The sequence below is a fragment of the Bubalus kerabau genome, chromosome 2, assembly GCF_029407905.1.
Source record: "Bubalus kerabau isolate K-KA32 ecotype Philippines breed swamp buffalo chromosome 2, PCC_UOA_SB_1v2, whole genome shotgun sequence".
NCBI classification, from domain to species: Eukaryota; Metazoa; Chordata; class Mammalia; order Artiodactyla; family Bovidae; genus Bubalus; species Bubalus kerabau.
The window spans coordinates 18,399,236-18,412,835 of record NC_073625.1 but is presented as its reverse complement, the minus strand read 5'-3'; the positions used below and the strand labels follow the sequence as shown (position 1 = coordinate 18,412,835).

The following is a 13,600-nucleotide window of genomic DNA, read 5'->3' as shown; positions in this document are numbered from 1 at the left end:
TTTCTGAAAACCCTAGTAGGTTTACTGAAGGATTTCAGGCCCTAACCCTGGCATTTGGTTTAGCCTGGAGGGACATCCAACTAATCCTCACTACCTGCTGTACCTGTGAGGAGAAGCAGAGGTTTGGACGGCAGCCTCGGGGCACACTGAGCAGCTTGCCAGGGCCCAACCCAGCGTTTATGATACGCTGGGGATGCAGAGTCCCTCTTGGGATGATGATTTCCTGGTGGGCATGAGGGCCAGGAAGCACATTATTCAGTGCCTATTAGAAGGAATGAGGAATGCATTAGAAAACCAGTCAGCTATGAAAGGGTCAAAGAAGTGACCCAAGAGAAAGAAGAAAATCCAGCCCTCTTTTGGGGACAACTTGTGGAGGTTTTTAGAACGTTTACTAACATAGATACCTCCACTCCTGAGGGTCAGTCCCTACTGGGACTACCTTTTATCATTCAGTTCGCCCCTATGACAATAGGCGAAAACTTCAAATGTTACAATCAGGGCCACAAACCCTGATGCCCCACCTGCTAGAGGTGGCTTTTGGGGTAAAAAATCAAGCTGAGGAGAAGAAAAGAACTCAGTGTGAATTGAGGCAGGCCAGAGCCAAAGCTCAGCTGATAACGGTTGCTGTCGGACACACTTTGCAACTTCAGGGCCACTGAGAGGGGACAGCAGGTGTCAACCATCAGTCCAGAGGTTAGACCAACAAGGGGGAATGCTTCAAAGGCAAGTCAACTGACCACTGGGCCTGTGGATGCCAGAAGGAGCCTCCTAGGCCATGCCCAGTCTGTAGACAGGCTTGATCCTGAAGAGGAAGAGGGACTCCTGCTTCTGAGATGACCATGCTGGGCTCCTGAGGTGTCCCGGCAGCTTCCCCCACACCTGCCCTGAGATGTCTATCTCCATCAAGGAGCCTGGGTCATCTCTGATGTGGCGGAAAGAAGATCGATTTTTTAATTCATACAGAAGCCGCTGACTCGCCTGACTTCTTACTCTGGATCTTTTTTCTCTAAAAGCTGCACAGTGACAGGTGTCAGTGAAAAGCCTCACACCTGTTACTTCACTGGAATCACATTTGCCAGTTTGAACAGTATTTCGTCTCATCATCTCACATGGTAGCAAAGTAATGCTCAAAATTCTCCAAGCGAGGCTTCAGTTAAACGTGAACAGAGAACTTCTAGATGTTCAAACTGGATTGAGAAAAGGCAGAGAAACCAGAGATCAAATTGCCAACATCTGTTGGACCATAGAAAAAGCAGGAGAGTTCCAGCAAAACATGTACTTCTGCTTTAAAGACTATGCCAAAGCCTTTGACTGCGTGGATCACAACAAACTGTGGAAAATTCTTCAAGAGATGGGAATACCAGACCACATGACCTGCCTCCTGAGAAATCTGTATTCAGATCAAGATGCAACAGTTAGAACTGGACATGAAACAATGGAGTGGTTCCAAATTGGGAAAGGAGTACATCAAGGCTATATATTGTCACCCTGCTTATTTAACTTATATGCAGAGTACATCATGTGAAATGCCAGACTGGATGAAGCACAAGCTGGAATCAAGATTTCTGGGAGAAATATCAATAACCTCAGATATGCAGATGACACAACCCTTATGGCAGAAAGTGAAGAGGAACTAAAGAGCCTCTTGAAAGTGAAAGAGGAGAGTGAAAAAGGTGGCTTAAAACTCAACATTCAAAAAACTAAGATCGTGGCATCTGGTCCCATCACTTCATGGCAAATAGATGGGGAAACAATGGAAACAGTGAGAGACTTTATTTTCTTGGGCTGCAAAATCACTGCAGATGGTGACTGAAGTCATGAAATCAAAAGTCACTTGCTTCTTGGAAGAAAAGCTATGACTAACCTAGACAGCATATTAAAAAGCAGAGACATTACTTTGCTATCAAAGGTCTGTATAGTCAAAGCTGTGGTTTTTCCAGTAGTCATGTATGGATATGAGAGTTGGACCATAAAGAAGGCTGAGCGTCAAAGAATTGATGCTTTTGAACTGTGGTGTTGGAGAAGACTCTTGAGAGTCCCTTGGACTGATCAAGGAGATCCAATCAGTCAATCCTAAAGGAAATCAGTCCTGAATATTCATTGGAAGGACTGATGCTGAAGCTGAAGCGCCAATACTTTGGCCACCTGATGCGGAGCTAACTCATTAGAAAAGACCCTGATGCTGGGAAAGATTGAAGGCAGAAGAAGGGGACAACAGAGGATCAGGTGGTTGGATGGCATCACCGACTTGATGGACAATAGCTTGAGCAAACTCCAGGAGTTGGTGATGGACAGGGAAGCCTGGCGTGCTGCAGTCATGAGGTCGCAAAGAGTTGGACACGACTGAGCAACTGAACTGAACTGAAGTGGGCTCACATGCCTTTTTGGTTGTCACTGAGTGTCCTACCCCACTAATGGGGAGAAACCTTAGTTCCCTGACCGTATTATGGTTAGGAGGTCCCGAGCAGTGCCCCCTCTACCTTTTTTTTTTGTTAAATACAAATGAGGAATATAGCATGGTAGATGGCCTCTGAGCAGTAAATGATAGAGTGTTTCCTATACATCCCCTTATGATTAATCCTTATAGCATCTTAGTCCAGCTCCCTCAGGATGCTAAATGTTTTACTGTGCTCAGCCTCAAGGATGCCTTCTTTTGCATCCCAGTTCATCTCTCATCTTCACAGTATCTGTTCATCTTCACAGTATCAGTTTGCCTTTGAGTGGACCAACTCCCACTTGGGTCAGATGCAACAATATACCTCGACAGTGTTGCTTTAGGGGTTTTGAGACAGCCCACACTTGCTTGCCCAGGCCCTAGGAAAGAAACTAGGGGAAATATGCCTAAAAGAAGGGCCTGTTCTACAGTATGTAGATATATTGATATGTAGCCCCTCCATGGAGGCCTTAGATCAGAACACCATTGAAATTCTTAATTTCCTTGGGACTCGAGATTATAGGGTCTCCCAGAAAAAGACGCAGATCTCAAAGCAGCAAGTTAAATACATGGGATCCATAGAAAATAATCTGTATTAGGAAGGCTGCAGTCCATGGGGTCACTGAGGGTCGGACACGACTGAGCAACTTCACTTTCACTTTTCACTTTCATGCATTGGAAAAGGAAATGGCATCCCACTCCAGTGTTCTTGCCTGGAGAATCCCAGGGATGGGGGAGCCTGGTGGGCTGCTGTCTATGGGGTCGCACAGAGTCGGACACGACTGAAGTGACTTAACAGCAGCAGCAGCAGCAGCAGGCCTAGATATTCCAAAGACAAAAATACATCTCTATACCTTGGGCTTCCCAGGTGGCGCTAGAAGTAAAGAACCCACTGCCAATGTAGGAGACATAAGAGATGCAGGCTCAATTCCTGGGCTGGGAAGATCCATCAGAGCTCCTGCTCTGAGTCTTCCCAGTTGACAAAAGCCATGCATCTGGTATGTTAAGTTTATTTCTTCGAGGTGGCAGCAGTTCCATGTCAAGATGATGGTTATTCAGGGGTTCTAGCCACTCCCTGAGACAGATTCTTTTGGAACAGCAGAGGTCTCCCTGGGGCTCCGTGGCAAGGCAGGATGAGAGTTCCGTGGCCCATGAGCCCAATGCCAGCCTGAAGAAGCTACAGAAGGTGGACCTTTGCCCTGCATCCTCCCAATAAAAATTCCCTGGGGTCCAGGAATCTCAGAGGGGATGTGAGGTAGGCAATAGGCGGGCCCCAGGCTGAGCTGCTGCAAACAGTCTCCAGTTTACACTTTGAGAGAAGATGCCATCAGGAGCACTGGGCCCTGAGACCACAATTTCCTCTTGCTGTGGTCAAGAGGGTTTCTCATCCTGACGTGTGCAGAGAATGTCCTCGTTGTCCTCTAAGGAATTCTGGATAATGCAACTCTAGGGGAGGGGAAAAGGAAGGAAGAGATGCCAGCCCATAATATGTCCTGCCAACCTCCCCAAAACCTTCGAGCTGACCAAGGAAGAACCCTGAGACAGGCCAAATATGGGAACAAGCAAGATGACTGGCCAGACATAACCTGAAGAGTGCCCTCATATTAGCAATCTAAGCCACCCCATTGGATGCAGCTCACTCTACGAGTTTGCCTTTGTTTTCTTCCACACATGCTTTGCCTCCAATAAATGCTGGTCTCTTATGAATTCTTTTGGCAGAGAAGACAAAGACCAAGGCCCTTCTTCCAGTCATTTCACTGATGTAGTCAATAGGAATGTTCACTGCTTTGATTTTTCGGTTCTATAAATTCAAATTTTTATATTTTCTACTTTTTTTTTTAATGTAAAAAGTGATCCATATTGTTAGTATCATTTTGAACAGTACAGATGCATGTAAACTGAAGAGTACTTAGATTTCTCCAATCCCATTCCTCAGTTTTCACTGTTGATATTTTTGCATTTAGCTTTATAGGCTTCTGTTCTTTGTCTTAGACTATGCAAATATGTGCTCTCAATTGTTTTTGTTGTTGTTAGCTTGCCACAGAAATGGTGTTGTAGTATGTCCATTTTGTCTGCAATTTTCCTCCTTTTTGTACCTCTGTTATCTTTCTGTATATTGTGTTTTCTTAAATTAGGCCTTAATGTTTTAAGATGTTACAGTATTCATGTTTTGGTGCACAGTTCTTCCTTCTTTGAAAAATATTTTTTTAATGAGATTCTTGTACATTAAAAAGATAATTTGCATTTTTTTTTTTCACTCCATGGAGTGAAATTTTGACAATGAAGCCCATTTGGTCACTCTCAAAAATTACTTTGGGTAGATTATTTAGTTAAGACTCTTAGAGTAAAATTGCTGCATTATTTTTCTAAGTTTTCAATGATTTTTACCATAGTCCTTCTTAAAGGTTTTTATACATTTACTTTTTAAATATTTGATTCACTTTCATAGTATGAATGTGTATGATCATGAACATTTAGATAATTTATCATTATCATAGTTTTGCCATGAATATTTGTATGTATCTTTTGGCTGATCTTTAAGTATATTTGTAAAATAGATTCCTAAAATTAAAATTGTATCACAGGTTATGTGCATTAAAAATTAAATAAAATAACTTTCTAAATCTAAGGGGTATGTTCTTTTTATATTCGTTAGGTCAGCATAAATGAATGTATTTATGTAAATGAATATATTGAGGAATTAAATATTCTACGAAATCATCATTTAAACTTTTAATAAGTGCAGGTTTCTAAAATAGGCTTTCTAACATGTTATTTTCTATAACATAGCCTTAAGATTACCAATAAATGCTTCTTTGAACTATATAAATGATCTTTTATTATTATATGAAAGTTCTTGCTTTTTTGGTAAACATGTAGAAATTGAATTTTACAATCATAAGAGAGATAAGGATAATGTAAAAATTTTATTCTCCTATGTAAATATTACATTTCCTGTGTAAATGAAGAGTAATTGTTAAACTAGAGTTCTGCATTTCCAAAAGGATGGTAACTGTATTTCCATTAGTTTGTCGGTTTTTAGCAAGGCTTGTGCTTCAATAAATAAACCTGTCTCTGGTTTTAATTTGAACAAAAAACTGAAGTCAGTGGTGTTTGTGTCTAACATAATTTATTTCCACATCTGAGTGTCCAAAATGTTTTAGATTTTTGTTAAATATATCATTGTTTTTTATATGCTTTCTCCTTTCAGTTTTTTACTAAAAGGAAAACGTAAATTAAAATTTAAAAATGAAATTAAATTAAAAATTTAAAAATAAGGGGAAATTAAATCATGTAAAACTCAAACATATATATATATATATTTGTCCTTTTGCTCTTCTTTTTCTTTAGTTCTGCTTGGGAATTTGAAGGTCCAACTATCATCTATTGTCCTTCCAGAAAAATGACAGAGCAAGTTACAGCTGAGCTTAAAAAACTGAAGTTAGCCTGTGGAACATACCATGCAGGACTGAGTATTAACTTAAGGAAGCAAGTTCATCATAGGTTCATGAGAGATGAAATTCAGGTGTGAAGATGGATCATCATGACTATCTTTTCCCCATACTGGAAACAGATATTTCTATAATAGCTATTTATGAAGTCTTTATTGAATATCTTTGTTGTGTTCCCCAACTTCCTTGCCCCTGCCCCCCCATGGAGGGATAATGTTTTTTGTTTTCTAATTAATTTTTTTAAAGTGTATCTTATAGTTGATTTACAATGTATTGTTAATTTCAGGTATACATGCTATATATAAAATAGGAACTAATAGGAACCTATGGTACAGCACAAGTAACTACTCAGTACTCTGTAATGACCTATATGGGAATGGAATCTAAAAAAGAGTGGATATATGTATACCTGATTCACTTTACTGTACAGCAGAAACTAATACATTATTAAAAAAAAACATTGTAAGTCAACTATATTAAAAATTAAACAAAAATTTCTTTAAAGTTGGAATTGAACTTCATAATTTAATCCTGAAATATTATTTGTTTAAAATTGCAGTGGTAAAGAATCCCCCTGCCAGTGCAGGAGACATAAGAGATGTGGGTTCGATCCCTGGGTTGGGAAGATCCCCTGGAGTAGGAAATGGCAACCCACTCCAGTATTGTTGCCTGGAAGATTCCATGGACAGAGGAGCCATGGGGTCGAGTTCGACATGACTGAGCATGAGCACAAAAATGGAAAAACAGCAATGTGTATTAAAAAATTTTAGGTGTACATCCATGTGATTCATTCATGCATATAGATTTGAGTACCGTTTTGATGAGCATAAAGCAGTCACTCTGATAGAATTGGTGTAGAATATGGGAGATAGATAGGTAAGAAAACTGTTGCAAGTATAAATGGCAGCCTATACATAGAATGGTGTTTAGGTTCACAGAGGAGGGAACACTAGCTGTTAAGGTAGATTGTCAAATGGAGTTGTACACCCAGGAATAAGCAGTTTGAGTAGAATCTGAACAAGTGAATAGAAGTTCATCAGGTATGCATGGCTAGGGGGTGATGAAGGATAAGGAATTGATTATAGAACTCCTGAAAGAAGGACTGATGTGTGCAAGGCACTTTGGTATACGAGAGCATACTGGGTTCAAGGAATTGTGAGTCGTTTGCAATGGTTGGAGAAAAGGGAAGTATGGAGTAGGAGGGACACAAAGTATAGGTAAAATGGCAGGAACTGGTGGAGACTCAGGAAGAGAGTTGAATTGGTTGTTTGGCCAGGTTATAGAGGATCTTAAAACTTGCCGAGAGGCAAGCTGGAGTTGGTATGAAGTTCCCTTATTTTTTCCAGACAAGCTGTAGGACTTTTTATTTAAATGACATTCCATCTGACAGGTAAAGCAGATTAAAGTAGAATGGCCTTGTTGAAGTTGATGTGACGGAGAACCGAGTCCAGGAACGTCCCTGTCTCCATGTCAGTGTCTTGGGGGTTGTCTTAGAATCTTCAGAATTCTGCAAAACAAAACTTGAAAACCACTGTGACAGACTGCTCTGTTTTTGAGCAAGATAATAGTATTATAGAAACACTAGACTGGGAGCACTAAGTAGGATTGGTCTGAAGGAGAGAAGAAAGGTATTGATGAAGTTTACAAGAAGGGCTGCAGCTGAGATTCTTATGGTTAGAATCCTGGTTCAGCGGGTGTCACATGGATTATTTTGGAGGATTTCAATTCAAACATGTAAGTAGGTTTAAATCAACACTATCAACATATCCACCCCCTGTCAATATACTCCTGGAATAGTCCTCATCTCAAATTGAGAGGAACTTAACTTCCGTTTTGCATTTTCTGCCCAATAGATCATCCATTTCCTATGAATCTAAAACTCTGCATATTCAGCTCACTGTACCTTGTCACGCTGCAGTGCATATCTGCCTGAAGGCATCTGTTCTCTTTCTTCCTCTTCTTTCCAAAGGCAAGAACAGCTATCACAGCTGCCTGGAATAGAGGTTTTATCCAAATTCTTAAATGCTTGTATGTTTATTCTATTATCTCTGAAGCTTGAAAATTATCAGATAAAGTTCATTAGCTGCTGCTTACTAAATCTTAACAGTTGATCTTTGAGTCAATAATTGACCAGTGGTTTTTCTGTCTTGTCGTATTATTACTAATTATTTATTTAGATTGAAACCTCTCCCAGAGACATAAGGAAGACTAAGATTTTTTTCTTTCCTATTTTTCATGATGAAATCTCACATTTGGATGTAGATTTGTGTTTTGAGTCTGTGATCAGTCTTTTAATCCTGACTTTTAATTTTATGTCCTTTGTATTTTATTTGCCTTTTCAAGATGGCTTGAATTCCTTTCCTTTTTGGGATGAGATTATGAGTAAATTATCTGATTAAGTATTTTCATTTACACCTGAGAGGTTATAACGATATTTTGAAAATCATATCTGTAGAATAGGTTGATCTCTTTTAAAGACAATATCATGAAAAAAATTAGATCTTAAAAATTTTCATCATACAAACACACAGACACACATACATATACACACAGTAATCATGTGAGGTGATGGAGGTATTAACCTTACTGAGGTTATCGATCACGTCACAATATATATGTATATCAAATCATGTTATATATGGTAAACTTACACAATGTTATAATTCAGTTATATCAATAAAGTTGGAAAAATTGAATAAGAAATAACATTTCAAAAATAAATATTGGAATTATTATTAGATTGCTTTTTTACTCAAATATAGCAAAACTGACTCGTTGTATTCGAACAAAGCTTTTTCTTAATATTATTTCCATTCCTATGTTTATTTTTCTCTCATATTTCTCATACTTCCCTTTATTTGTCCTTCCTTCCTTCTTTTTTTTCTACTCTTGGTACATCTTAACACGTTTTTGTTTCAAATGGCACTTTAATATTTACCACTTATACACACACATAGTTTAACAAACTAAATAGTTCTCTGGTGTTTAAAATGAAAAGCACAAGTCATCATTCCTTCCAGCTTCTTTCTCCTGCTCTCAGCTTTTTTAGCTTATTCCTTTGGTGTTTGCCACTGTATCTTGCAATAATTTGCTTGTACTGCTCCTACTTAGTGTACTTATTATTTGCCTGTTAGATTTAGGCATTATCTCTCAATTCCCCACTATGAAAGGTGAACGCATAGCTCTTTGACATCCCTTCCTGCCCTTCTCATCGCGTCTACAAGTTTCTACCCTACCCCCTCTTTTCCCAATATATTTATATCATAATTTTGATTAGATCAGTATACCCAAATATTATGTTTATGTATTGTTTATAAATGCTTTTTATATGTAAGGCATGTAGTATATTTAGAGTTACTTGTACATTTTTTTGTATTCTAATTAATACCTTTCAAGAAATGTATTTAGGTTTTTTTTTTTGACAATTATCACTAATTTTGGCCTAAAATTTCCCCTAGTCATGTAAATCTCACCTCTGTATATTCATTCCTGTTATACCAGTTTTATCCTTTTAAATTTGCAGAGAGAAATGCATATTTCATTCTATCTCTTTAATGAGCAGCTTCCTCTTACCTTTAGGCTTCCCTGGTGGCTCAGATGGTAAAGAATCCTCCTGTAATGCAGGAGACCCAGGGTTCGACCTCTGGGTTGGGAAGCTCCTCTGGAGGAAGGAATGGTTACCCACTCCAGAATTATTGCCTGAAGAATCCTATGGACAGAGAAGCCTGGTGGGCTACAGTCATGGGGTCACAGAGAATCGGACACAACTGAGCATGCCCCACACCTGTCTTTCTACCTTAGAATACTGCTAGAAAAATTGAGATGCAGTCTTGAAACTTCAGAATAACCCAAAGGCTCATTTAATATATATTTTAAGAGTCTCTTTTGTGTCCTATATTTATATGCATTCAGAAGAACCATGATATTTGCTCCTTTTTGTAGAGAGGGAACAAATCCTATTTGATGGTCACCAGTCCTAAATCTGTAAATTGGGCAGATAATCTCTTAAGCTGTAAGTGATTTGTCAAAATTATATTAAATTCCCTGGTGGCTCAGACGGTAAAGAGTCTGCCTGCAATGCTGGAGACCCAGGTTTGATCCCTGGGTCAGGAAGAACCTCTGGAGAAGGAAATGGCAACCCACTCCAGTATTCTTGCCTAGAAAATCCCATGGATGGAGGAGCCTGGCGGGCTACAGTCCATGGGGTTGTAGAGTCGGAAACAACTGAGTGACTTCACTTTCACTTTCTTTTTTTTTTCAGTTTTATTTATTTATTTTCTTTACAATATTGTAGTGGTTTTTGCCATATATTGACATGAATCCGCCACAGGTATACATGTGTTCCGCATCCTGAACCCACCTCCCTCCCCATCGCATCCCTCTGGGTCATCCCAGTGCACCAGCCCCGAGCACCGTGTCTCATGCATTGAACCTGGACTGGCGATTCGTTTCACATATGATAATTTACATGTTTCAATGCCATTCTCGCATATCATCCCACCCTCGCCCTCTCCCACAGAGTCCAAAAGACTGTTCTATAAATCTGTGTCTCTTTTGCTGTCTTGCATACAGGGTTATCATTACCATCTTTCTAAATTCACTTTCATATTAAATTCAGTAGCATGCCAGGGACTGTAATGAATGAACTAATTGTACTTACCAAAGGGAAACATGTTTTAATTCTGCTAAATGTTTAACTATGTTGTTATGTATTCTCAGTGTGTCATAGCTACCGTAGCTTTTGGAATGGGCATCAATAAAGCTGACATTCGCCAAGTCATTCATTATGGTGCTCCTAAGGAAATGGAATCCTATTACCAGGAGATTGGTAGAGCTGGCCGAGATGGACTTCAAAGCTCTTGTCACGTTCTTTGGGCTCCAGCAGACATGAACCTAAATAGGTAAAAACATTCATGACTTTCACCCTTGCAGATTTCTTAAAGTATTTGAGGCAACATTCAAAATTTAAACTAATATGTGTAAGTGCATTTAAAACCAAAAGAAAACCCAAGATGTTTAAGAAGATTTGTGGTGAGTTGCCGAGATGAACTAATTTCATCTATACATCTTTTAGTGTAAAGATTTAGTTAGCTAAAACCAGCACTATACTGGGAATGTAACGTAGATCTTGTGGAACACTTTCAAAATATTGTTCGTTGATGATTTGGTTTTCTCTTCAGTTCTCTCAAGTTTTGATATGTCTTCAGCCATATTTACTTTAGATACCATTTATTTTGTTTTTGTTTTCTCATGCTGCCATGGTGCTTATTCCAAATGACTTCTGTCAATTCCAGTTTGGCTCTAATTACCATTTTTGTTTCTTTTGTTTGTTCTGTGAGAGCATGTCCGCTCTCCTTGCCCGTCTGAGTGATCATGTTGCTCTGTACTGACTGACTGCCATGGAAAAATATTGTGCTTAGTGTTTAGAGGCAGGAAAGCCTTACTACTTAAATACTAAACAGGTATTTTGTTGGCACTTATGTTCTGTGAGATTGATGTTGAAAGGAAAACTTTATCTTGCAGAATTTTAGTGGCAGGATTTACCAATTTATTCCTTTACCCATAGGGAAAAAAAGTTAAGAAACATGTATGTGGTGGACTTATTAGCCCATTTTATTAAAATGGTGAGAGTGCTTATCTAATACAGTTTTTATTTTTATTTAGTGCTCAGCAATTTTTTTTTAACACTATGTCCCAAGCATTATGCTCTGTGCTGAGTATCCAATGGTAAATAAAAGCAGATATAAATAGTACCGGAGAAGGCAATGGCAACCCACTCCAGTACTTTTGCCTGGAAAATCCCATGGACGGAGAAGCCTGGTAGGCTGCAGTCCATGGGGTCGCTAGAGTCAGACATGACTGAGCGACTTCACTTTCACTTTTCACTTTCATGCATCGGAGAAGGAAATGGCAACCCACTCCAGTGTTCTTGCCTGGAGAATCCCAGGGACGGGGGAGCCTGGTGGGCTGCCGTCTATGGGGTTGCACAGGGTCGGACACGACTGAAGCGACTTAGCAGAGTAGCAGCAGATAAATAGTACCTGTTTTTATAGAGTTTACTATATAATGGGAATGACAGATCTTAATCACAGAATCATACAACTGTGGGTACATAGGGTTCATTTTACTGCTCTGTTTGTGTTTGAAAATTTCAATAACCAAAAGTTCTTTTGGAGAGGATCGAGCAAATACGTGTAACGGTGTAGCTACTACGTGCTATGAAGGAAATTGCCTTGAGCAGCCAGTGTAATATTGGGCGTGTGTTTACCCACTTATAAAGATCAGGTAAGGCTTCCGTGAGGAACTAATGAGTTAACTTGAGGTATGAGAGAAGAGTAGGGATTAATTAGGTAGGAATGTTGGCTATAAATTTTAAGCCTCTCCTTTTAGGAGTAGTCAGTAGCTTTTGTTTCTTATGGTTGTGCTTTTGACATTAGTGTCTTTGTAAAGCTTTTTATAAACTAATTTAAAGTAATTGGGATAGAACACAGCTTCGCATACCACTATTAAATTTGGGGTTGTTAAAAACATTTGGGATTGTATCAAACATAAGTTGATTCCTACCAGTTCTGATTTTATTTGTGCTTTGTGTTAAAGATGCTGAAGACTTAACAACTTAAGTTCTGTATTGTGGCTTGGCCGGTTCATCAGTGGATACAGTTTCTGTTTATCTGAGTCTCAAAGATATATTAAATGGTTATCTCATTAAGATTTAACAGAGGTTAACAGTGAGTAGTAATCAAATAGTGTTGCCAGAAAACCCATACTTGAATCTTTAATACAGACAGGTTGTTCTTTGTGTCCATACTAAAGGAAATAAAACTATAGGGTTAATCAGCATAAAAAAATATTTCAGCAAGGGTCGAGGCCCAAATCTGTGCTATCCTATGACAAACCTCTTCTATTAGAGAAAAGAGAGTTTTAGAATAAATGGAATAGCTGATTTTCGAATGAAAAGATCACTGTAATTCATGAAATGTTTAGAGCCTGTCTTATGCTAGAATCCTGTGACTAAGAGAAGAAACTTGTCTGGTCATCAGTGTAAATATGCAACTAAAATTTTTTTATCGTAGAAGCCATACCGTTGGCAAAGTCTCAGTGTCTACAGTTGCTAGTCATTATTTGAAACAGTCAAAACCCAGATAGTTACTGTAATCTTTGTTTAAAGGGAATAATTTGCAAATTAATCTCAGTTTAATAAATCTTCCACTGGCTCCAACTGATTTCTAGTTAGGGTATTGCTTTCAGAATATTTATTCTTTTTCAACTTCTTTGTATTCTGTGGAATATTATACTTTAACTATTTTGATGGTCCCAGAAGAAGAACAAATATTCATTTGATTTGTTGTTAGAAACTTGTTATTTTATTTCCTTCAATTTGTTAGCAAAACTGATGTGTTAAAGATTGGTCATTGGAACCAAAAATGAGGGATCTTGTTCTCAGAGTGTGGGCATTTGCTTCCTTTGTTCTTTCTGAGGAAAAGGAGGTGACTTAAACAAATCATTGCAAAATAGGGCCTGAATTTTTAGCCCAGGAGCTAGGAATGAGATTGGATGGCTGAACTAGGAACTAGAGTCAGTTGTGGGAAGAGACTTTTTAGAGAAATTACATGGATGGGCACGGTGGTTGGTAGTGTCAAAGGATAAGAAAGTTTTTGAATCAGAGGTCATTTGTGTGTTCAGACTTGCCAGAATTCTCTTAACTGGATTCCCT

General features: G+C 38.7%; 1 protein-coding gene across 7 annotated transcripts in view; it reads left to right on the top strand.

Moving 5' to 3' along the window:
* WRN (WRN RecQ like helicase) overlaps positions 1-13,600 on the top strand; it is a 134,469-nt gene that overhangs the window by 73,444 nt on the left and 47,425 nt on the right. For all 7 annotated transcript variants that reach the window (XM_055567137.1, XM_055567136.1, XM_055567138.1 and 4 more), the window contains 2 exons: positions 5,786-5,960; positions 10,606-10,787. In XM_055567137.1, the coding sequence (XP_055423112.1) occupies positions 5,786-5,960; positions 10,606-10,787 (357 nt within the window). The remainder of the gene's footprint in view (positions 1-5,785; positions 5,961-10,605; positions 10,788-13,600) is intronic.